The 26,759-nt window shown below is 44.4% G+C and overlaps 1 protein-coding gene across 1 annotated transcript in view; it reads left to right on the top strand.

Moving 5' to 3' along the window:
- The window catches only part of LOC137141567 (vasoactive intestinal polypeptide receptor-like), a 161,392-nt gene that overhangs the window by 66,506 nt on the left and 68,127 nt on the right, over positions 1–26,759 (top strand). The window contains exon 3 of the mRNA XM_067530506.1: positions 23,247–23,354. Within this exon, the coding sequence (XP_067386607.1) occupies positions 23,247–23,354 (108 nt within the window). The remainder of the gene's footprint in view (positions 1–23,246; positions 23,355–26,759) is intronic.

Raw genomic sequence — 26,759 nt, forward strand, 5'->3', positions numbered from 1 at the left:
AATGGTCCATCAAGCCAGATATCCTATCTTCCAACAATGGCCAATGCCAGGTGCTGGAGAGGGAATGAATAGAACAGGTAATCGTGAATTAATCCATATGTGAAGCCCATTATAAGATCCCCCCTCTGTCATCTTTTCTCAAAAATACCCATTTTCCCCAATCAATCGGATTTTCTAAACCTTTTATCATATTGGTTACTCTCTCTGGACTTTGTCCAATTTTGTTCACATCTTTCTTAAAGTGCAGCACCCAGAACTGGACACAGTATTACAGCTGAGGCCTCACCTGGGCTGAGTAGAGTGGGACAATTACCTCCTGGGTGTTGCATATGATCCTCCTGTTGATACACCCCAGAATGATATTAGCGTTTTTTGGTAACTGTATTAGATAGTTAATGAGGGACTCTGCCCTGAAAAAGACTTAGAATCATTATATTGTAGGAGATTAGGGTAGGAAGGGATCTCAGGACGTCATCAAGTCCAACCCCCTGCTCAAAGCAGGACCAACCCCAACTAAACCATCCCAGCCAGTGCTTTGTCAAGCTGCACCCTTCTAAGGATGGAAATTTCACCACCTCCCTAGGTAACCCATTCCAGTGCTTCACCACCCTCATAATGAAATAGTTTTTCCTAATATCCAACCTAGACCTCCCCCACTACAACTTGAGACCATTGCTCCTAGTTCTGTCATCTGCTACCACTGAGAACAGCCTAGCTCCATCCTCCCTGAAAGCCCCTTTCAGGTAGTTAAAGACTGCTATCAAATCCCCCCTCATTCTTCTCTTCTGCAGATTAAGCAAGCCTAGTTCCCTCAACCTCTCCTCATAAATCATGTGCTCCAGTCCCCCCAAATCATTTTGTTGCCCTCTTCTGGATTCTCTCCAATTTTCCCCCATCCTTTCTGTAGTGAGGGGTCCAAAACTGGACACAATACTCCAGATGTGGCTTCACCAGTGCCAAATAGAGGGGAATAATCACTTCCCTCGATCTCCTGGCAGTGCTTCTACTAATGCAGCCCAATATGCCGTTAGCTACCTTGGCAATAAAGGCACACTGTTGATGCATATCCAGCTTCTTGTCCACTGTAGGTTCTTTTCTGCTGAACTGCTGCCTAGCCAGTCAGTCCCCAGTCTGTAGTTGTGCATGGGATTCTAAGTGCAGGACTCTGCACTTGTCCTTGTTGAATCTCATCAGAGGTGTGTGGTGTCCCCCTCCCCCCCAATCCTCCCATTTATCTAGGTCATTCTGTACCCTATCCCTACACTCCAGGGTATCTAGCACTCCCCCTATCTTAGTGTCATCTGCAAACTTGCTGAGGGTGAAATCCACCCCATCCTCCAGATCATTAATGGAGATGTTGAACAAAACTGGCCCCAGCACCGACACCTGGGGCACTCCGCTTGTTACCAGCTTCCAACTGGACATCGAGCCGTTGATCACTACCCATTGAGCCCGATGATCTAGTCAGCTTTCTATCTATCTTCTAGTCCACAACTTGGACTTGGAGTTGGATGGTCATAGTGGATAATCAAGCTGAACATGAGCTTCCAGTGCAATGCAGTCATTAAAAGAGCTCATGGGATCCTTAGAGGTAGAAACAGGAGAACAGGGGGTTATATTACTCTGTAATTGGCACTGGGGCAACCACTGCCAAAATACTGTGTCTAGGTCTGGAGTTCAGGGTTCAAGAAGGATGTTGATAAATTAATAGGGTTGGGAAAAGCCACAACAATGACTGAAAGATTAGAAAAGATGTCTTCTAGTGATAGTCAAAGAGCTCCATCTGTTTAGCTTAACAAAGAGAAGATTGAGGTGACTTGATCACTGTCTGACAGCTGCATGAGGAACAAAAATGTAATAATAGAGGCTCTCCAATCTAGCAGATTAAGGTGTAACAAAATCCAATAGATGGAAGTGGAAGATAGAAAAATTCACACTGGAAACACGGTGTAATTTTTAACAATGAGGATAATTAACCATTGGAACAATTTATCCAGGGTGTGGTGGATTCTCCATCACTGACAATTTTTAAATAAAGATTGGACATTTTCCTAGAAGATCTATGCGCTGTCTCAAGCCTCAATAGATAAAAGAGCAGTCCTAGGTCCTGTGTTAGACAGGAGGTCAGAGCAGATAATCACAATAGTCCCTTCTGGCCTCAGAATCTATCAGTCTGCAGCTTGTGTAGATAGTAATAACATTATCAACAGCGGCAATGCGCTTTCTCACTGTAGAGCAAAAAGAAAGTTTTTTTTGTCCTTGTTTTGCTTTCGGGGCCCACGGATGTCAGAAAACGTCTCTCCATGTGGAGTGATCTGGAGTCCCTGAGGGCATGCCGGAAGGCACACCGCAAAGCCTTTAGCAAATCGCTGCTCACTGACTTGAGTTCGTTATGTAACGTTCCCAAAGCAGAAGCCAAGGGATTTTTTCATTATTTAAAAAAAAGATTCCTCCCTCCTCTACTGCAGCTTACAAACAGCTTGGTTTAATTGAAATAGCTGATCTAAAAAATGGAGGGGACTTACCAGCGAGACAAGCCAAAGCAAGCAAGACTGTCAGTCACCTGTGTTCCTAATCTGATTATCTCATTACTGCTAATCAATTCCCTTTATAATCATTCATTCCTTAATCACCATGAGAATTAGCGATGGAGCTCTGAAATCTGTTGTAAGTAATTTGTCAGGCTGCTGCGCAATGCGCATTCAGAGAAGCCGCTCTCTGGTCTATGGTGCTGAGCGACAAGGTACAACGTAATAAAGTAAACCGAGTTTATTAGAGAGGGGTAGGAGCCTGAGACAGCATGCTTGTAGGTAGAAAGCTTACTCACAGCTTGGAGATTGCTCTGATGGCTTGGAAAGGACGCACTTGGGTGTGAATGAAGTGAGCAAGAGGACAAAGGGCACGGTTAAAGCTAAGAGACTAGCTGAGGATTGGAATTAATGATCAGCGCAAGTGGAATGTGATTTTTTGCACTAACTGGATTCCGCGGCCTCCCCTACTTACAGCTTTTAGGTGTTGAGTCTGCCAGGTGCCAAATGCCTCGTTGCAAGGATACTTGACTCCCATTCATTTCAGTGGGAGTTAAGGAAGCTCAGACTGTTGATGGTGTTCAGCACCTCGCAGGATTACACCCACTGGCTTCCATATTTAGTCATGGAGACCAATATTTTGAGACTCCCTTGTTTCATAGGAAAAGTGATTGGTGCTACTTAAAGCAGAGGGGAGATAGTGGCCCAGCTTTCAAACTCATGTGCGTTTATTCACTCATCCAAGGCAGGATTTGCAAGCTCATCTGTGCAGTTGCGTGTGGCATCGGTGCATGTAAACCATTATACATACTCTCGGTGTGCGGAGCATACAAAGTTCTAACCTCCGAGAAGAGCAACTCTTGTTTCCAGCTACACGTGCATATAACCAATATTGGCTTGCAAGACCAGATTTGGGGCCCGGACTGCTTTGTGAGAGCCTCTCTTGAAGAAATCAAGATGTGTTTTACAAGAGAACATGCAGCGAACATATGGAAATTAAAAACCCAACTGGGTGAAAGGTTAATGCAGTTTAAATGAGGAGTCTTGTTTATACATCACCCTCTGTTTATAGTGCGCTATTAATTATCTCGTATCTTGCTGCTCTTCCTGTAAAGACTGAAGTGAATTCTCACCCTGTGAACTGGCTAAGGCCTCAAAGTGTACAAAGCGGTCAGCTCTGGGCTGTTTGAAAGGAGTTAGTGGTGGATTTACAGCCCTGAACAGGTCCAGTATGGAAGGTAGCGATGCAAGTGTCTCACATACCAGACCTATCAATGTACTTCTCTCCCCTGGCCTGGAGGGACCTCCTCCCAGGGTGAGCGGGTAACTGTGTCCATTAAAGACAGCTTTCCCACGTCAGATGAATGCTGAATGCTGCTGCCTGAAAATTTCAGCAATACTCAAACAAAATCATAAGCCTTCAACCCTTGGCTTTTCTGCTGAGGCTGTCGACAAAAGAGGGCCAGTGGTGGTGGCGGCTTTGTATAATGTGGAAAACTGTCCACTGGGCATTAGACTGTGACCATCAAACTCACTTCACACAGGCCACACATCACATCAGATTGGAGACTGCCTTTAGTCACTATTGGCCTGTGTCACATTTAAACCTGGAATCGGGAGAGATTAATAATTCTCCAAGCTATCCAGTCCCCCCAAAATGGATCTGTTAAGTTGGTACACTGGTGTGGATTCAGTTGTCAAGGAATTCAAAGAAATTAAAATTAGCCCTTCTCTCTGAGTGGACCACTCTAATTTTTGTTGTGTTGCAGGAGCAGGCATCTATAAGCTCTGGGGCAGCAGGGATCATCTTTTTATTCTGTTTGTACAGCACCGAGCACAGTGGGATCCTGGTCTGTGACTAGGGCTCCTAGGTGCTATGGTAATACAAATAAACTGGTAGCTGAAAGCTTTCCAGTGGGTGAGTGATGAAGCACTGGAATGGGTTACCTAGGGAGGTGATAGAATCTCAATCCTTAGAGGTTTTTAAGATGCGTCTTGACAAAGCCCTGGTTGGGATGATTTAGTTGGAGTTGGTCCTGCTTTGGGCAGTGGGTTGGACTAGATGACCTCCTGAGGTCCCTTCCCACTCTAATCTTCTATGATTCTCGTGGTGTCGTAAAGTCGTGTGTATAAAAAAAAGCCGAAAATAGGTGAGAGCTTTAAAAACTGGACTGTAACAAACCGTGAATCCTGGGGAAGGTTGACCCTGGTGAACAGTGGCAATGGGGCCAAGGAATCCACCATCTATGCAACTTCCCTCACACGACCAATGGAACTGTTGCATGCAGATTAGCTGGAGAGTAAATGTGGTGACTGGTTGAGTTATCTCTGATATCACAATGATCTAGGACTCCCAGCACGGCCTGACTGTAGCTGAAAGGCCGTGCTGTGTCACAGATGCAATTTGTAAAGAAAAACTGAAAACTCTGAAATTGGACAGTAACAGGCTTTGAATCCCAGTGATGGTTGAACCTGATGATATTCTAAACAAAAAAAGCTCTCAGTCATGCTTGTAGCTGTATACAAAGCTTCACACCTGACTCAACAGACATTCTAGGCTTCAGAGTGACACACAGAGTGACAATCTTGGCATCTTATTATATAGATAATAATGAATAGTAGTAATAAATTAGGGGGGAGCACATTTTACTAGAGATGGTCCCAAGCCAAAGCCCCAGATTTGAACACCCCCAACCTTTGAAGCTTTTGTATTCCAGATCCAAAGTTTGCCTGGTCTTAAGCAACAAACCTCCTTCTCAGAACATCTGGTGAAGATGCTGGTATGCAAAGTTGTCAAATTAAAAAGAAATGTCATGGGGGTAACTGATGCACAATGGTGAGGCAAGAGTCAGGACTTAGCTGGACAGTTCCTTGAACGTTAATGAAAAGGGCCTGACAACGAGAGCCATTCTTCACACCTTTCAAAGGTAACTTGCAATTACTTTTGGCCTGAAGGACTTGGAAAATGTTCCTTACTCCATGCAGTACAACTTCTAAGTCTAAGATCCAGATTCTCGTCCCCCTCTTGCCTGTTCTATAGTTGAACTCGAATTGCCAGGTGGTAGGAAACTTGCATGTAACAAGGAAACAGGACAGGAAAGGAAACAGAGTCTGTATGAAGATCTGCATAGCACATAAGCGATCTGCAATGTAAAGACCTGGATTTTGCCCTGAACTTGCCCTCATAAAGGCATAACAAGGAATGTGTGAAGTATTCAATGAAATTCTCTTAGGATTCTGGTAGGTGTCTTTTGCCTGTTGAGGTTTTGCCCATGAAAACCTTGAGTTGGAAGAGAGATTCCAGTTCCATCCATTTTCTGCCTCACTGCATCGTTGGGCTTGAAGCCTTGATTTTGTTTTGAGTGTTGCTGACGTGTACAGGTTGCAGCCTTTCTAGCAAACTGCAGTGTTTATTCAACTTGGGAACAGCTGTCTTCTAGCTTTTCGGGATTAACAATCGTTTAATGAAGACAAATCTTGTTACGAAAAAGGCATTTTAATTTGGAGATATGTAACGTTTGGAAATGTCCTTTGGATTTTTTGCTTTTTTAATTTTTTCCAATAGGATAATATGTAAATACGCACAGCGTTAGCTATGCAAAGGTTATGAAAATAAACAGGAGAGAATGTCATTGATATAGACTAATAGTGAGTTGGAGGCACTGGATAATTGCTCAGATGTAATTCCCAGATGAAATCTTTAAATTGTTTTCTATAATGACTTGCATGTGTTTTTCCCCTTATCAGATTTCTGCTTAAGAAACCCCCTTTTTTATTCGGCCTGATTTAACAGAGCCAGGATATCTGTGCTTTGTGCCAACTGATGGCTGCATTGGCAACTGGCAGGCACCCCACAAGCTGAAGCAAAGTCCCACTGAGATCTCTGGGCCTGATCTTTCCACTGATGTCAGTGGGCCTTGATCAGGCCTTTCTGTGATTTAAGTGTGTCTAGGGACCCTATCACAGGAGTGTCTGCACCGTGTTTTAAAAAGCGCAGCAGCATGTCACAGAGCCCAGGTTTACAAACTTGAGCCTCACACCACGGCACTAAAAACAACCGGGTAGACATTGCAACTCAAGCTGGCGCTCTAGTCTCTGAAGCCTGTCCCCATCCCTGGATTTCAGAACCCAAACTCCATGCAGAGTTGCAACGCCTGCACCGCAGTTCTTAGCTCCGTAGCGCGAGCCTCGCAAGTTGTGTGAGTTTTAAAGCAGAGTGTAGACATAACCTGGTTTCCAGAGATCTTGGCACATAGAGATGGGGGCAGAAAGCAGCGGAGGGTACAGGTAGGGGGACAGAGCTTTCAAGCTGACAGATCTAATTGTGGCTTGTATTCAAGGATCATTGAGTCATAAGAAGATAGGGTTGGAAGGGACCTCAGGAGGTATCTAGTCCAACCCCCTGCTCAAAGCAGGACCAACCCCAACTAAATCATCCCACCCAGGGCTTTGACAAGCCATGCCTTAAAAAAGGATATTTATGAATGAGGGGTGTAACATCTTCTTTACTAACCAGTAAATATGTGGCCTTCATACATGTCCCATTCATAGTCCTTCTCTGCCATACCACAAGTAATCCAGGTGGGATGCTGAGCACCAGGGAACAGTAAAATCCACCTCCAACTGCAGATCCCGGGCGAGAGGCTTCCCTCAGTCTTTCTGCTATTCTGCTCTGTGGGCTGGAATACCAGCCGGCATGCTGGTTATTACAAGTGAGAACTTTCTTCGGAAAAACTCTCACTGCAGCTAGTCAGAATTTAACAGGAATAAGCACTCAAAGAGCAACCCCAAGGTCAGCTGCACCGCTCTTGTTTTTGGAAGAGGACTCTGTAACAGCCGTTCCTGGAAATGTTTTCCTTTTATATAAGCTGATGGGTATATCACTTCGTCGTCCAATAAAAATATTTGATTTACGGACAAAAGAAAGATTGCGGTGTTGGCTGAGAATCTCTGTTCGTGCAGCCCTACAGCTCAGCTACTTAGATCTTCCTTTGGGTCTGAATGCTGCTTTTCTGAGCCCACTGAGGTTTCTGGGGAGAGGTTAATATGAAAGGTTGTATGATTGCTCACTCTCTGGATGTTCACGATTATGGAATAGCTGAAATTTTTAGCCTGGCCATTTATATTCCATAGGAAGCAATTCAGGTTACATAGGGGCTGGTAGAATGTGAAACATTTCTTAAGGGTGACATTTTTATGAGCATACAAGAATTCAATTTATATATTGGTCAGGCTATATGCCTGCTAAAATGTCCTACGCTTGGGTAACCAATTATTATCAGTCTCGTCATAGGGTGGCTGGCCGCTTTCAGGGGAATCGAGGTCCAATCTGTTTGTGCTGGGCATCTTTAAGGAACCAGCTTGGCCCACCTGCAAATAACGAACAGCTGAGGTGGCTAACAGAGCACCCAGACCTGGTAGAAAGCTGCGGGAGCTTTGTTGGAGGGCTGTGTTCCAAGAAAGGAGGCTTCTCAGGAGAGGAGCTCCCAGAGATGCTAGCAGAAGGAGAGTGTCCACGGGCTGACCTGTCCCAGCCAACAGGTGAAAGGAGTGAGTAAAAAGGAGCCAGCTGGGGAGAAGCTGACTGAGGGTTAGAGCTGGCCTGAAGCAGGAGGGAGGCCTGGGGAGTCTTGAACTTGAGAAGGAAGCTTTTTGGCATTAACCCCGGGGATCAGAAGAAGAAACTGTGGGCTTGCGTTCCCTCAGCTAGGCCTGGGGCTAGCTGGCGCCGGTCAGTTATTGAGCCCAGCGGGGCTGCAGCGGAATCGCCGGATTGGCCGGCCCACCTCATTGGCTGCAAGGAGATGACAGGTCTGCTTTCAGCTCCGCAGCGGTGGCAGGTCACCGGCTGTTCAGTGCATACACCTGCAGCTGCGATGTCTCCTGAACCTGCCTCATTCCCAGCCTTGCTCCAGCCCTGCTCCCTTGCCTGGCTTCTGACTCCAGCTCTGACCCTGGGCTTGTCTTCCGGTTCCTGTTCCCGGCTCTAACCACTAGGTCAGGCTCCAGCTCTAACCACTAGGTCAGATTGCCCACATCCCAGTCCCTGGCAAAGGGTTGGACCTGGGGCTAATTCGGAGATAATAAATGAGATCCCCACAAAGGGTATTTCTCAGTAGCAGAGTCTGAGTAAATGATTGCAGGCACCAAGAGGGAGCTGAGAGCTGCATAGCTGCAGGGCCATGCAGGACACAGGAGGGTGTTTGAGGCTGATGTCCTATCATAGGTACCTTGTGTCCTTAAAATCTATTAATTAGATTGATGTTGACTCTATACTTAGTCCAGCATTTTCAGGGGCGACTGGTGATTTTGCATGTGTCCAGCATGACCATTTAAAAGGACCTGCTTTTCAGCCAGCCCTGAGCACTCGCCCTATGAAAATCACGCCCCTTCCAAGTGTCTCCAGTTGAGAATCTAAAAAATGGAGGCACCCCAGATCTCTAGTCATCACTGAAAATGTTGGCCTTTGACACCTGAATCCAAAGGGTAAAATGCATGCTTCAGCTTTCGGAGTAGAGAGAGCTGCTTTTAGGTGAGTGAGGTGGAAGAATTCTCCCATGGGGATGCACCACGATGATATGGGGGGGGAAAAAAGGGTGGCCTGAACATAGGAATGGGGCAACCTGAACCTCTGAGTCCTATTCCTCCTGTCTGCCTCCCTCTCCTTATTCACGTACATCTCCCCAGGGGGAATGCCTCTGTAACGTTAGAGCAGAGGATAACCATGCTCCGAATCGCCTCCTGCGTTTCTCATCCATTCTCATTCTTGATTTCTCCTCTTACAACAGCAGCCGCTAAGACAAAATTAAAAGAGCAGGACTGGATAATTTGATGACGACTAATGTACATTGCCAGCTGTGTGTGTGTGTGTGTGTGTGTGTGTGTGTGTGTGTGTGTGTGAGGGAAATGGGCTGAGGATAATCAAATCCCCATGCATTCTGGTTAGTCATCCAACTCCTATTGATTGAAATGGGGGCTAGGCACCTAAATACCTTTGTGTGTCCCACCCATACGGCCTCAGCTGATTGTCTGCAGGCATCAGGAAGGAATTCTTCACCCCAGTGCTCCTCCCCCACACCACCACGGTAATAGAACAAGGTGCATAATTTGTCTCTTTTTCTGACATTTCTGGTTATAGCCAGAGGCAAAATGCTGCACTAGAGGGGTCTGTGCTCTGATTCAATGTGACAGCTCCTTTGTACCTAATGCATACGCCGGACCTGCTGTAAGCACATGAAAAGTTGGGTTGGTCGGTCAGTCGGTCGGTTAGTCTGGCATCTCTGCATGAAGAAACCCGTCAAGTTTAGGCGAATTAATCTTTTCCTCCATAGTCCGGTGCTTGGCCCTCTATTTGTGCAACCCTTGTGAGAATGTGACTGCACTCGCCCCTTTTTGTGTACAAAGGCTGGCTCATAAGTGTTGTACGTGCCCTGAGAATAGGAACGAGTCAGACATTTAAAAATCAACCCTCCTCTCAATCACGCCATTGCGAACGCTCTCCGAAGCCTGGCACCACGTCTCAATGCCAGCCTGGCTTTGCCAACATGTCGTGGCGCATGACAGTCCTTTCCAAGGTGTCTGGCTGGTGGATCTTGTCCACATACTCAGGGTCTAACTGATCGCCATATTGGGGGTTGGAAAAGCAGATTGGCAGAGGCCCTGGGGGTTTTTTTTGCCTTCCTCTGCAGCCTGGGGCACAGGTCACTTGCAGGTTTAATCTAGTGCAAACAATGAACTCTCTGTAACTTAATCTTTACATCAGGATTTGAGGACTTCAGTAACGCAGCCAGAGGTTAGGGGTCTATTACAGGAGTGGGTGGGTGAGGTTCCGTGGCCTGCAATGTCAGGAGAGGAGACTAGACAATCATGATGGCCCTTCTGATGTTAGTCTTTGAGTCTATGAATCTAACTTTGCCCTGCTTTGCTAAGATGCAGTGACCCACATTCTTGATGCGGAAGAGCAGGTCAACTGAGCTTTCAGTGGAGAGTTAGGCAATTCGTTCGATGTGGAGCCAGGACTCCCAAGTTCTGCTCATAGCTCCACCATTAACTTGTGCACATTTGGGCATAAGCCAGATTTTTCAGACATGAGCACCTAATATTGGAAATCTTGTTAAGCGGCCTGATTTTCCGTAACTGCCAGCGAAGTCAAAGGAAGCTGGTAGGTGCTCAGAGCTTTGGAGAATCCCACATGTTAAAGTGCTTGGGTGGGAGTTGAGGAGCCTAAATTTAGGCAACCTTTTTTTTGCAAATCTTGGCCTTTCGCTTAGACATCTCTTTGCTTCGGTTTCCCCATTTCTAAATTAGGTGCAAACACTGACCTTGCAGGAATGTTTTAAAGCTTAATTCATTAAAAATGACCTAGAAAGGTGGGGAAAATACAAGTTTATCTTTGGTCTGATATGTAAAGAAAGCCTGAAAGACTGGATTTCCCCACTTGTTTCTTAAAAGTTCAGGTCTTGTCTACCCTGTTTTTCTTGGAAGATCCTATTGATGATAGGGAAACTCATGGATTCCTAAAGTTTTAAAAGTATCCTCTGAAAACTATTCCATTTTTGAAGGGATATTCTATATGCCTTTGTTTCTTTCTTTTAATGTATATTTAACTAAGAGAAAACGACTTTTTCAGTATTACTCAGGTGAAAAAAGATCAGGCGATCTTTACATGTCATAAAGAAGCAAAAATCTTCTATTTCTTTTCCTTTGCAGTGTTTGTAAAGTGCCTTGGCAGCTTCTGATGAAAGCTATTGCAGAAATGCAAATCAAAACCTATTTTTATAAAGTGTTGCTTACACCTAGAATGAAAAAATCAGTGTCTGGGTGAATTGAGGGGAAGCATGATAAAGCACTGTCTAAGGAAGTATCCTATAATTAAGATCAAGTCTGGGAATCCTTTCCGCTTGCTCTGAGTCAATTTCCTGCAGACTGTGGATTTCAGAAGTGGCGTAGGAGAAGAAATAATTGGCATCTTCATACTGCGAAGAGCTAATTATTGGTAGAAGAAAAGCACTGTAGTAGTGCTAATGGTGCTATTGTTTTCCTTTAGCAGACTGCTTTCCTAATTGCATCCCTCCATTGCCTATAGCACCAGGGTGACGCAAGCCAACAGGACAGGCGAAAGCACATGAAGTGAATGTGAGGCCATGCGGAGTTGAAATGTAAACCTCTGAACTGATGTATTTGCTTTGGATCAGACAGTTCTGCCCTGCCTTCATCTCATCAAAAGAGGGATGAGATGAAGGCAGGGCAAGGGAGGTCAGCAGCCCCTAGCCTTTAAGATGCATCCAGGGACACTGGAAACAATAGCAAAAATGGAAGTGAAGGGTTTGAATGTTGCTGGGGGGAGGGGGTGGGTGATTTCAGCAAAGATTGTGCAGTGCTTATCTCAGGCTGCTGCAAGCTGAGCTAGCCAAGGGCAAAGCCGGTCTGTTACAGAAAGTCAAAATAAACCCTAACCTGCAGCTTCAGGGTAGAAAACTGCAGAGCGGGCTAGGGAAAGGCGAGCTCATGTACACAAATCTGGTGCTTACACTGGGGTCTTGTAGGAGTAGGAGGCACAGATGCCTGAATGCTGATCCGGTCTGGACCACTGCCTTGCCCTGTGGCTTTAGGAAGTCTTTAAAATGTCAGGAGTCTGTGGTCCTAATTCACAGGGGCAGTCCAGCTGCACCAGACAGGTGGTCCACGTGCAGTGTCACTGCTGGCTGAGTCATCTGCAGGGATTGAACCCTGGATCTCAAACCACAAGCCTGTACAGTTTAGGCTAAAGGGCCATTAGTGCAGAAGTGGTAGCAGATTCATATGCCTCTGTACGTGGTCTTACCACTGGAAAGGGACAGAGAGTCACTCTGGTTCAGTGTGGGTTACACAAATCAACCCTAGCCCCCACCTGACAAAGACTGCTTTGCCTGGCCAGAATGGCACAGCGCAGCGGCACTGTACCACCGAAGCTGCCCCTTTGTTTTTTCACCTCTAAAAGGTAGATGATGATGGTTATGATGGCATATCCCTTCACAGTGAGGTCTCCCCTGCACTCTTCAGGCAGTGTGTGTGAGGCCGGAACTTGGATCATTCCAAACTGGGATGCAACGCTTCCTATCTGATGGACTGCTTTGGTTTCTTGCAATCAGCTGCTCTTATTTCCTTTCACCATTCCTGTTCTGCCGTGTCCTCCTCCTCCTCCTATAAAAGAAGCTAACGCCAAGTTTTTCAAACTTGGATCCTTCAAGTTAGGCCCCTTGATTAAAAAATGTGGATTAATTCCCAGACGTGGTGATTACCTGTAGCTCCAACTGACTTCACCAGGCTATATTGCTACTGCCTGCGGAAAATGATATTGATCACCTCGTTGCAGATGCCCCTGCGCCTCTGGCTGGAATTTATAGATGCTTGTTTGTAACTGTATATTTTGCAGACATCTCTTCTTAACAATGTGGCCCTTGGTGGTTTTCTACTGGATGGTTTGACTGATTCTGCCAGTTACAGCAGCAAGCACTTTGAGGCAAAGACTATCTTTTTGTTCTGTGTTTGTACCTCACTTGACGCAGTGGGGCCCTGGTCCATGACTGGGGGACTCAGGCACTACTGCAAATTTCCTCTAAGTGCCTAACTACCTTTTACAAAATCTGGCATTAAGGCAATACAAATAATAACGGTTATTTATAACCAGACTGGGTAAACCACTGGAGAAATTTGACCAGAGGCAAAATTGCTGCAGTGCGAACTGGGGATGTAATAAATGTGATGTAATAGATCTTTGGCATCCCTGTCTTCTCTGACTATTGGCTCCATGGGTAGTTCTGAAAACTGCTGGCTGATATCAAACCAGAGCAAAAACGTGCTTCTATTACAAATAGTAGAAATGTTATACCAAGCTCATGACTGTGTATCTTACCCCTCCCATTTTCTTCTTCGGCTGTCCATCACAAACAATGATGACTGCTGAGAGCAGCTAGCACTTCTTACTTTTTTGGATGCAAGTCCAGCTCTTGAATGGAAACCTCGACCACATCGAGGGCAGGAGATCCCTCTCTGTTGGTTTCGAGCCATGTTGTGTCTTAGCTGATGTTGATGCTGATCAGTTGCTAATCGTTTTTCAGAAGCTGTTTTCTACCAATGTCTCCCATGTGTCCACATCAATGCCCGCTGTCTTGAGATGTCTCTTAAGGACGTCTTTGAAGCATAGCTTGTGACCCTCTCCTAGCTCGTTTACCTTCTTTCAGTTCACCATAAAAGAGGATTTTTGGAAACTGGTGTTCTGGCATACGGGTCACATGTCCTGACCACCTCAGCTGTGAGGAAGTAACTATTGCTTCTACACTGGGCATTTCAGCTCTTGCTAATACTTCAGTGTTAGGAATTCGGTCTTGCCACTTGATGTTCCTGATTTGCCACAAGTGTCTCATTTGGAGGCTCGTCAGCTTTTTCAGATGTCTTCTATACAGTGTCAGTGTCTCCACAGAGTAGACTATAGATGGTATCACCATTGCTCAGTCGACCTTGACCTTAGTAGCCAGTTTGATCCCATGCAGAGACCAAAGTTGCTTTTTGATGCTGCCAAAAACCCTGGATGTGGCTTGAAGACGTGAAGTTATCTCAGCATCTGCAGAGTTGCCATTTGTCACCATGGTAAGTGACACCATGGTAAGAGAAGGAGTTAACACTCTTGAGAGCTCCACCATTATGACCATATCTGGTCTAATGTTATCAGTTTGTCTGTTGGCTGGTTGGAATGGTAATTTGGTCTTACTTGTGTTGATCTTCAACTCAAACTTGCGTGCTGCATCAGCAAAACATGTTGTGATTTCCCGCATATCTTTTTGGGTGTGAGCAACCAAGGCTGAGTCATCCACAAAGAAAAGCTCCCTGACATACTCTTCTCTCACCCTGGTGTTAGTATGTAACCTGGTCAGATTGAATAGCTTGCCATCACGTCTCGTACATACGTAGACGCCAGTGCTGAGATTTGCATTCATGCTTGAGAGCACTGCTGCAAGGAATAAAGTGAAGAGGGTTGGAGCAAGCACACACCCCTGCTTCACCCCATGGCTTATGGGAAGGTTTCGGTCACAATTCTTGCCACTGATACTCTGCCGGTCATATTCTCATGAAACTGCCTGATATTAACAAAGTGCTCAGGGCATCTATAGGCTATTAGAACTTTCCAGAGAGTGTTCCCATCAACCGTGTTGAAAGCTTTTGAGAAATCGACAAAAACCGCATAGAGGTCTTTGTGCTTCTCTACACATTTCTCTTGTAGTTGTCTTAGGGATAATATCATGTGATTTGTTGAGCTTCCTGCTCTGAAACCACACAGACTCTCAGATATTACTTGCTCTGATATTATCTTGAGTCTATTTAGTAGTATCTTGGCAAGTATTTTTCCTGCTACTGATAGAAGAGAGATACCAGGATGGTTTCCACAATCTGATCTGTCACATTTGCGCTTGTATATAGTGACAATTGGTGTATCTTTGAAGTCCTGGGGAAGTTCTTTTTCCCAACCCGTGTTGTATAGAGTGAGTAGTTGGGACTTCAGTTCTTGTCCTCCATGCCTATGCACATCAGAAGGAATCCTGTCTTGTCCCGGTGTCTTATCGCCCTGCATGCTCTTCATAGCTTTCTCCAGTTCATCCATACTAATTGGACTGTTGAGGTCATATTGGGTAGGTAGTTGGTTCAGAGTTTGTTACATCAGGATCCACATTTCCTGCTTGGTTCAGCAAGATGACAAAATGCTCTTTCCATCTGTTGATGTCTTGCTTCTCCGTCAGTAGTTGATTTCCAACAGCGCTCTTTATTGGGGGTAATGGTGTTACTTCTTGGTCCGTACACTTCTTTGAGAGCATTGTAAAGCCCCTTGGAGTTATTACCAGCTAGCGCTTCTATTTCTTCAACTTTGTTACTCCACTATTTGTCCTTCTTGTCTCTTATTTTTCTTTGCACTTCTGCTTTGATTTTTCTTTAGCTTGGATTGGGAAGTAGATGTCTGCTTGGAAAGGCACTCATGAACCTTTTGTTTCTCTTCTAGAAGTATGAAAAAGTCTTTGTCATTTTCGTTGAACCAGTCAGGATTCTTATGTTTGGCTTGTGCAAGGATGGATTTCGAAGCAGCAAACACTGGTTCTTTCGTGTTTTTCCATGCCAATTCAGTTGTTGTGGCCTCTTTAATTAAGTGCCTGTGTTATGGCAGCATTCAGTTGGGCTTGTATTTTAGGGGATTTGAGTTTCCGTACATTGAGCTTTTTTGGCAAAATAGGTGCCTGCTTCCTTCTCGGGAACTTGATTTGAAAGTTGCAGGACGATTTGACAAGGAAAGGATCTGTTGAGCACTCTGGACCTTGCATATAGCTCTGGTGTTTCGTATGTCTTTCAAGTCTTTTTGCCATGTTATAATGTAGTCTAGAAGAAGGTAGTGCTTTGATCTCGGGTGTGTCCATGGTAGAAATGAGTGTTACTAATAGACATTTGATGTTGTGCACAGAAATTTAGCGGAGGCTCTCCATTTGAATTGCAGTTACCTCTTCCAAAATTGCCAATAATAGTTGGAAACCTGGTAAAGTCACTGCCAACTCTAGCACTGAAGTCATCAGGTAGTAGCAGTTTGTCCGTTTTGGGTACCAAATCCATGACCACATTAGCAATGCATAGAACTCTTCCCTACTCTCTTCGGTATGTGTCATTGTTGGTGCCTATGCACTGATAACCGTTAGATGACTGTCTTTAGCAAGAGGACGACGAATAGTTATGATTTTCTCTGAGTGAGCTTTGGGTAGTGAGGAAAGTTTGTTGACTCTGTTGTTGCAGATGGCAAAGGCTACTCCAGCATCTCTTCTCTCCCCAGTTGCTTTCCCACTCCAGAATATGGTACAAGTCTTCTCATGGATTTCACCTTGCCCTTCCAGATGCAATTCTTGGCGAGCTGCAATATCTATGTTATGGCAAGCTAATTCATGTGGCAGAACAGCCATTCTTCTCTCAGGTCGTTCAGAGGCCACATTGTCCAGTGGTGTCCGAACGTTCCAAGTAGCAATTAACGTTGATATGTTACTGTTTTTCCTACCAATTCATTTGAAGGCCCTTTGATCGTAGTTTGCCAACCTGGTTTTTGATGAGCGAACTTTCTTTACCCCATCTTTTCTAGGGGCTTCCCTATTAAGGGCAGGCAGCGCTATCTCTAAATAGGGCTGCCTGGATGCTCAGACTGCTGCCTCAAACTGTTGTGGCTCAGTCAGCTATTCTGCGACCATCACATCTGAGTCGCCTGAGTGTATAGCTTTTGTTAGCAGCTCCCAGCTCCTCATGCCTGCTACCGTTACAGCCACTTTCGCCGCAGAACTTTGTCTCTTGTTCCTCCTCACACCTTGCACAATAATTAGGGGCCTATGAAAGTGCTACTTTCCTTTGGCATTTACCCCACCAGCAGATATTGACGAGTGGATTGGAATCCAGGGGTACTAGAGAAATTATATTACGATGGACTTGTCTACACGGAGATTTAATGTGCAGCAAGCTGGGGTGTGACTCTACAGCTCACTAGCTTGCCACCCACTAACTGTTGTGTGAACCCTGCTAACATACAGTAAAAGATCCCTAGTGCACTTTGCCCTACTGCTGTTTGAAAGCACCCTAGGGAACTTTTAGTGCGCAGTAACAGGGTCTGCATGGCCAGTTGGTGCATGGCAAACTGGTGCACTGTAGATTTACACCCCTGTTTGCTGTGCACTGAGTTTCCATGTAGAAGAGTCCTAGGTCTCAAGGTAAACAAGGATATAAAGAGCTAAATTCTTCCTTGGTGTAAGTGCATGGATGACTATGGAGGCACACCAGGAATGACAACTCTATTTAGGAAGCATTTAAATGAGAACTAAGCATACGTTGAAGTGCTTTCTTGAATCAGTGCATCAAATAGCTCCAAACATTTAAAAATTAATTTTACTCACAGATATGTGATACTGCCCTCCCCCTCACACACTCCTCTCCCCCTCCCCACACTTCTTATACAAACCCATTAGCATCACAGAACCATGCCCAGCTTCTGTAAGTTCATATTTATTTACTACAGCAGGTTATTTTCTGATGATTCCCAGTTAACACCAACTGTATATTTTAAAATCCAGACATTCCTCAAACAGCCATTTATCGGGTTTAATCTGCCAGGTATGTAAACCATAGCAAAGGATTGTGCCCCATGTGAACTGACGTGTGTTGTCTAATTTTTTTAACGTATTAAAATAAATAAATAAAAAAACAATAGACAGTTAGAGAGAGAAACCTTCTGCTGTAAAGTGATATAAAGCTACGTGCCTTACAAAGAGAGACTTGAGGAGCTCAATTTACTTATCTTGTCAAAGAGAAGGTTAAGAGGCAACATCTCTATGTACTCACTTGGGGGGAAGACATTTCAGGGAAGATGTGAACAAATTGGAGAAAGTCCAGAGAAGAGCAACAAAAATTATGAAAGGTCTAGAAAACATGAACTATGAGAGAAGGTAGAAAAATTTAGGTTTCTTTAATCTGGAGAAGAGAAGACTGAGAGGAGACATAAGTTTTCAAGTACATAAAAGGTTGTTACAAGGAGGGAGGAAAAATTGTTCTCCTTAACTTCTGAGAATAAGACAAGAAGCAATGGGCTTAAATTGCAGCAAGGGCGGTTTAGGTTGGACGTTAGGAAAAACTTCCTCATTGTCAGGGTAATTAAGCCCTGGAATAAATTGCCTAGGGAGGTTGTGGAATCTCCGTCATTGGAGATTTTTAAGAGCAGGTTAGACAAACACCTGTCAGGGATGGTCTAGATAATGTCTGGTCCTGCTATATGTGCAGGGGACTGGACTAGATGACCTCACAAGGTCATTTCCAGTCTTATGATTCTATATCTGACTGTATGGGGCCCCTTAGTCTGACAGACAAAGGCATAACAAGATCTAATGGCTGCAAATTGACGTTAGAACAGTTCAAATAAGCGGCAACTTTTTAATCGTGAGGGTAGTGTAACATCACTTTCATGGGCTACAGTAATAAATCATTGAAATCAATTATCAGGGGATGTGGTAAATTTCCCCATTGCAAGGAGCATTTAAATTATTACTTTATTTGTATTCCTGTCACACCTAGGAGCCCCAATCATGGAACAAAACCCATTGTGCTAGACCCTGTGTCAACAGCTGATGTCTTTCTACAAGTTACACCCTAGTTTTCAACCACAAGTTATTGGGACTCATACTTTAAGGCCAGAAGGGACCATCATGGTCATCCAGTCTGACCTCCTGCTCATCGCAGGCCACAGAACCTCACCCACCCACTCCCATAATAGGCCCATAACCTCTGGCTGAGTTACTGAAGTCCTCAAATCTTGATTTCAAGACTGCAAGTTACAGAGAATCCACCATTTACTCTAGTTCAAACCAGCAAGTGACCCATGCCCCACTTTGCAGAGGAAGGTGAAAAATTCCCAGGGTCTCTGCCAATCTCATCTGGAGGAAAATTCCTTTCCCATCCCAAAAATAGCGATCAGTTAGACCCTGAGCATGTGGACAAGACTCAGCAGCAAGACACCTTGGAAAGAATTCTCTCTAGTAACTCAGAGCCCTCCCCTTCTTATGTCCTATCTCCGGCTCTTGGAGATATTTGCTAATAGCAGTCATGGATGAGTCATATGCCACTGTAGGCAACTTCATCATACCATCTCCTCCAAAAATGTATCAAGCTCAGTCTTAAAACAAGTTAAATTTTCTGCCCCCACTACTCCCTTTGAAAGGCTGTTCCAGAATTTTTCTCTTCTGATGGTTAGAAACCATCAACTAATGTCAAGCCTAAACTTATTGATGGCCAGTTTCTATCCATTTGGTCTTGTGCCAGCATTGGTCCTTAACTTAAATAACTCCTCTCCCTCTCCAGTGTTTATCTGTCTGATATATTTATAGTGTGCATTAACATAGTATGAAGGAATGTTTTCCTCCTCTACAGAAATTACTGGATGACATTCCCTGCCCACAGTTTTGCCAGGGGTCAGATAAGATGATCGTAGTGGTTTCATTTGACTTCACGTTATGAAAGAGTTTTGTCAGCATGAATTTAATAGGGTCACATTATTCAGGAAAGGTGAAAGCCATGGCTGACTGATGCAAATAACCTCCGGCAAATGCTGATAAAATTTTTGCATCTCCCCAGCATGTAGTGCGTACGTGCCACACGTGTTGCAGAAAAAAAACGATTTTAGTGGTAAACCTCATTTAGTAACGTTTGATTAAACACATAAGTAGAGTAATGAAAATAAGTGTTTTTCCTTCTCCTTGTCTAGGCTGGCTCCTATAGGGCCTGATCCAGAGATCACAAGGAGTGGGCTTTAGGGCAGACACTGTATTACCACAAGTCCATCTGGACCAGCTTTGGCGGAAGAGAGAAGCATTTTTAAAACCTCTAGAAATTGCCTAAAATAACTTTTCCATGCACAACAATGTTATGGATCTGCAGTCCAGCATCTCAGGACCGTGCCAGGCTAAAGCGCAGTGCTGTGTATCCCACAGGGAAGTTGGGAAATCTTTCCAAAGGTTTTTAGCACCCACTTAGAGCACCCTGATGACTCATGGGATATCAGGCTTAAACTGTCACTGGAGCAGAATTGAACATTATGCCGCAGGCCTTAGGTCACTGTATTCTTGAGGCCACAATTCTTGGGGAAAGTAGGAAACATTTTTCTGACGGGCTGCTTTCATAAATTATAAGCCCAGAAAGGACCGGTGTGAGTATCTAGTCTGACCTCTTGTACAACACAGGCCGTCGGATTTCCCTTTACTAATTCCTGTTTGAACTAGAGTATATCTTTTAGAGAAACATCCAGTCTTGATTTTAAAATGTCCAATGGTGGAGAATCCACCACAAGTCATTGGCTACGTCTACACTGACGGCAGCAAAGTCACTGCCATCAGATCAACTTATCTGGATCGACTGAGCAGTTAGTGAAGACCTGCTCTGTCGATCCAGAAGTCGACGTACTAAAAACAACTCCTCGAGTGGCGTAGTGCTGCATTGACAGGAACACGGTTCCCATCGGCGCAGTGCAGTGAAGACAGCGCGCAGAAGAGATGGGAGTTATGCAAGTTTTTTGCATACTTTGCGTAACTCCCGTCGACTGCTGCCAAATCGCCGAGGTAAATATAGACCAAGCCTTGGTAAATTACCTCACTGTGAAAAATGTACACCTTATTTCTAATCTGAACTTGTCTAGCTTCAACTTCCAGCCATTGGATTTGTTAAACCTATTGTCTTTTTACAAAGACAATGTGCATTAGAAGCTGCTCAGAGGTTTGGAATGACAGAAGTAGTCCTGGTGGAGATGGGTTTATGGACAGAGTACAAGTGAGATGGTCAGATGTGCATAAGTGCAAGCCACACATGAATATCACCACTATAGCTATATCTTCTCTTTATGTAGTTCTACGTCTGTTTACTAAAGGATGCAGGTAGCAGTTCTTTCTGTGGCTTGCAACAAGAACAAATGGACTGTAATGTAAGCATTAAATGTAGACATTTAAACTAAGCTCAGAACAAAAATGTTCTCTTTTAGGGTGCCATCCAATACTTTCGTCTTTATTTTATATTGGACTCCATTTTGGTCCAGAGTTTCCGATAATGTGGTTTTGAGTCCATTAGTGCGTAGGCTGATAGTCCCAAAATTTTAGATGTTGAAATATCCTGTTGTGAAACCATCTATTTTCCCCTGGGTAGAATTCTGATGTCTTTTATCTTTGGCCCCACTGGCTACTACTTTGTGAGAGTTAAATAAGAGACTCTGAGAACTGAGCTTTGTAGCTAATGTTAAAAGTTGGAAAACTGAATTTCAATTAATCTAAAAGCGGAGGTTACAAGAAGAAGATATTCTCAGTTATTTTCTTTACAATCTCCAATAATCCCACTTCAAAGCTGCATTTGAAAGTTTCCACCTACCCACATAAAATAAAGAGAGAGCTTTGGTTATAACTTTCAAAGGGAGTTCAGGTTGCTTTTTGGTTTTCTGGTTGTTCAAAGCTCACTGTTGTTTGCTCACTCCTTATTGATCTGAGGTATCAAAGGTGCTAATGCAATCTTGGCAGATTGATTGCGGAGGCAGGCTCCTGTGTAATATAAGTAAAAAAAAAAACCTTGGCTTAAAGGAGCAGTTTCACATCCGTACATAATATTTACAGAAGAAATGTGCTGTGACAGTGGTTTTCTGAGTTCCTTTTGTTATTATTGGAAACCTGTTTTAGTAAGCGCTTTTTTTTTTTTTTTTTTTTTACAAGCCAGTTCCACTTTCTGGGATGTTGGACTTAACCACAGCCTTTTCCTAGCATCTGGGGAATTGTTCTGTGCTCCATCATGGGTGACTCCTGAACAGGCTTGATAGAGGGAAATGGCTCCAGCATCTTCATTATCTATCATTATTCTTCACATTCTGTACGAAATTCTGATATTTTGTTTTTATTTTTATTCCAAATCAGAACAAAAATCCAAAATTTTGGAATTTCTTGAGAAACCAAAATTCTGAAAAAGTTCAATTCAAGATCTTTGAAATGTCTTGTTTAGACACTCTCATAACGTTTAATTTAGTTTTGACATTTATACTTAAAAATTAAATACATCATCTAAAAATGAAATATTGCATACCTATTTTTAAAATAATATTTAACGTAAAAGAGAAGTCAAAACAAAATTAGTTGAAATGATCACGTCAAAAGGGAGCATTTTGACTCTTCCCTGTCAAAATTTTGTTGAAATCAACTCGTGTTGATGGAGCTGCATTTTTTTTGGATGGAAAACTGTTCAATCGAAGAATTTTGACCAGTTCCACCATCCATTTTAGGGCTTTATCCTGCTGCCAATCATCATTGTATCAGAGCGCCATCCACATAAAATTGACAGCAATAGCAAAGTCTTAATTGGACCCCACAGAGTCTCTTGAATGTCTCTGTTTCTGGGAATTAAAAAGTCTCCTTGGGGCATAATTTACTCTTTCCACCCAACACATCCACTTCGTCAGCCATCATTTCATACCTGTGTGGGTGGCAGTGACAGTGGCCCAAGAGATGGGGGAATTAAAAAGAAACAGAAGCAGTCACATCTTGTGCATGGCATGGTGTGTTCAGATCAGGTACTTAAATTTGATGGGGGGAGCGAGAGATTTAATCTGAGCATCTTTACTGTTTCCTTCTATCAAATGCACTATTCACCCAGATGTCTGAGTCCTACACAGATCTGACCTGTATCTCCCTGTCAATTCCTGAAAATGCTTGATGCCACAAATGCTGAATCTTGGAACTGAGGTTACTGAAAACCGTATGTTTACAGATAGTAACCACACGTTCTTTCACTCTTTCCTCCCCCTTGTCAGAGTTATGTCTCTCATTCTGGGTCTTCAACACACACACATTTTAAATCCCTTTTTGGTTTTTGTCTAAGATAAAGTGTAATATTGTGAGACAACCTCCATTTAGAGCTCCGTATAGTACAGTCACATGGGGTAGTCTCAGTGATCTAAACAGCCGTTTTCAGCTCTAACTTCTGTGATCCAGGTTTACGATCTGATTGAGAGAGTTGGAAAACCGAATGGAGCCGGTTGTCCACCTGGTAGCCATGAATCATGCCCTGCATTGGGTTTCTCTGTGTACTTTCCATACAGCACATACCAAGCAGTTCCTGAATGTTCTAATATGATCATCCCTTTCTCTTCTCTTCCTGCAGGTTGTGGAACGATGTGGGACAACATCACCTGCTGGCCCTCCGCAGCAGTGGGAGAAGTTGTTGTGATGCCGTGTCCAATATATTTTACCTTCTTCTCCAATGCCCTGGGTAGGTGAAACTAGACAGTTGGTTTACTATAAACGTTGGTATTTTCAAACTTGATTCGCGCCGCCTTCCTTCTGGTGAATGGTGAACATACTATTGTTTGAAAATTAAGGTTGAAAAATTCCATGATGTCTATTCAGAGGTAATGGACATGTGCTACTCCCCAGTCACTTCAGCTGGAGTTGTGGGTGCTCAGCCCTTCTGCAAAAGAGACACTATAATCTCTAGAGGGTTGTAAAACAGGTTATTGGTAACTGGGTGGAGTTTAGTAGCCAGGGACAGCCAGGAGGTCAGGCTAGATGACCCGGTGGTCCCTTCTGGTCTTAAAAGCAGTGATTCTATATGACTTAGAGATGGGTAAGTAGATGAATAGCTAATCTGCTTGACTACACCCTGGTATGTATATTCTCACTGGTACGCCTGAATCCCCAATCTACTTATGTGGATTCACAGTTACTATTATTCATTGTTTCTTTACATTACAGGAGTAACCAGACACACCAGTCACAGTTGGTGCCCCATTTTGCTAGGTCCTATATAAAATATATGAAGGCAGAGTCTTTGCACCTTCCACTCCAGGTGTGGGATTATCACTGAACATTGACCTAACTCTGCTCCCACTGAAGTCAGTGGGAGTTTAACCAGTGACTGCAATGAGAAGAGAATTAAACCATTGCTGCTTACTTTGAAAATCCCACCCTAAGAAGTTGCATACAAAAAGAGCTAGTAAAAAAAATGTTCCCTGCCCCCCCACCCTTGGAAAATTTTGACAAAAATGGAAAAAAATTGTTTTCCTCTTAATTTTCCATAGGAAATCTTGAGGGTTTTTTGTTTTGGAAGGGGTGGGGGGGTTTAAGTGAAACTTTGAAGACCAAAAAATTCCATCCAAAAACTGAAAAACTTCAATTCAGCAATGTTGCTTCAGTGCTTCATGAGAGTTGTAGTTTGGGTACCTCATGCTCCCATTCTTCTCTTGAGACCAGGGACTCTGGTCAGACTCCATCTCCCATGATACTCCACAGCCTTCCCTGTTGGAGAGATGAGGTAATGTATCATATGAGTCCTTGGCAATAATGCATTGTGGGAGATGTAGTCCAACCGAGGAGCCTGGCCCCGAGAAGAGAATGGGGGACATGAGACAACTGAACTTCATCTCCCAGAAGACACTGCAGCAGCATATTCAAATCAAAGTATTTCTGGTTTTGAAATAAATATTTGGGCTTCAAGCATCTGGTTTTTTAACTAAAACCTTAATTCTCCACAGAAAACAGATGCTTTTCATGAAAATTGTGTTTAATTGAAGACCCAGCTTTCCACTGAAAAGCACTTTTTCTGGAAAATTTTCAAACAGCCTGTGACAGAGTGACTGCAGCTTAGGGCTAGCTCACCACTTCTGGGTACTTTGTATGCATCCCCACATAAGCCAAATAGGGAGATAATTGATTAGGTCTGCGTGATTAACCAGTTAACAAGGGGATTCAGCTCAATAGTTGGGAGTGGCAGAGGAGGAGGCTGGAAGGAAAGGCAAAGACCTCCCTTCCCCTTTAGGGGTACGTTGAAGTTTGGCATATACCTTATGGTGATGGGACATGAAGCTGCATAAGACATTGTAAATAAAGTACATTATGGTGAACGTATGGAAGAAAGTGTGAGGACTGCCTGCAAAGAGGAATCCAGGGTGAAGGTGCCCATCCTGTAACAAAGCCCCGACACAAAGGTTGGATAATGGAGAAGAGAGAATGCATACTTTTGAAATATGCACAAGTTGTATATACACTTGCAGTTTATTCCCCTGATGACTGTAAACAAATGAAGTAGGAGCTACCTATCCCAGCAGCCCCTCAGGCAGTTTTGCCTGATTTCTCAGAGACGTGATGGTTGTGAGGAGAGATTTGGAGGAGGTTGGGCATCCCATGTGTGAGGCCCGGGGACGAAGAAGGTACGATGGGAGCTGTTTGTGTACAATGTTAACAAATGAGTAGCTATCACTGGCACCATTGCTGAAGCTGAGGAAGAGTGAGGAGAATGGAGTCCGAGACAAGAGTGGACAGGTAGGGAGTGATAGAGTTTATGACTGGCCTTGGAGGTGAAGACAAGAAACTTGACCTTGATGCACTTGAAACTTGGGAACCTCTGCAGGGGCTCCAAGGAGGTGATGTGGTTGGAGGAACACACAAGCAAGATAATCTTAGCAGCTCTGGGTTATATGCATTGGAAGCTAGTGGATACATGCAATCACTGAGCCAAATTCTACTGTCTGTTACTCTGGGAACTGCACTGAAGTCGCTGAGCAGAACTGGGCCGTTGTTTCCAAACAGCCGTAGTTCAAGGAATTCTGTAACTGCAGCAGCCATTTGCAAAGATGGCTGTTCCGCTGGTCGGGGACTCAGGGACGCAGCTGTCACGGTGATGGCCTCCTGGGCAAGAGTTTAGCTTGGCAGAGAGATCTGTACTTCTATGGATAACAACACAATTTCAAGATGGCACCCGCTGGTGATTTGGAATTAGGGTCAGGTAGACGCTGGGATATTGCACGGTTGGGATGTTAATTTAAGGATGTACATAAATGGGTGGGGAAATTCCTGGTTTCTATTAACTAACTCATATGTCCACAGTTGGGGGTAATGGGACTTTTCTGGATCCAGCTCTGCCTCGCTATAGTGTAAATGTCATTGTATCGCTAGGACAACTTCTCTGTCTTGAAGGAACAAGAATGTATTGATATTTACCCAGGAGCCATTCACCAACTATCTGTCCCTGGTACTTGCATGAGCCCAATCCGAGACGGCGACTTACATGGGCTTGTGGTGCCCATGCTCCCCCCATATTAAGGAAGGTGGGCCTGGCTCCACCAATATCTCTGTGCTGCTGGGGGGCCGGCTATGGAGCCTCCAGTGGCGCTCGGCCAGGCAGGAGCAGAGTGCAGCAGCCCCCAGCACCCAGGGCGGCCCGGCCGTTCTGTCCCCTCCCACTTCCAGACACATTCTCAGTGGCTGGCCAGGAGCCGCTCCGGTGCCAGCCCCGCCCCCAAGCAATGCGGCGGCTGCTTCCCTTTCCTAGCCCTGCCCCTTTCTCCTGCCCCTCTCCTACCTTGGGCCTGGCCGGCGTTCCCCCTCCTCCCCCCCCAGGGGCTTACAAGGCAGGTGTGGAGGGCAGGACTTGAACTTGTTCTGGGCACCACCAAAAATTATACAAACCTGGCACCCACGACCTAATATCTAAGTGCCTCACAATCATTAATGTATATATCCTCACCACCCCATGTGAGATTAGGGGAAAGATTACCATCTCCATTTGACAGAAAAGGAACAGAGCAGCTATGTGACTTGCCATAGCAGGAAGTCTGTGGCACTTGAACACACGTTTCCCAACTAGCGATAAAATATCCTAACCACTAGACCATCCTCC

This window comes from Emydura macquarii, unplaced genomic scaffold (assembly GCF_026122565.2).
Source record: "Emydura macquarii macquarii isolate MOO-44397 ecotype Brisbane River unplaced genomic scaffold, CSIRO-AGI_Emac_v2 contig_3080, whole genome shotgun sequence".
Taxonomy (NCBI): domain Eukaryota; kingdom Metazoa; phylum Chordata; order Testudines; family Chelidae; genus Emydura; species Emydura macquarii.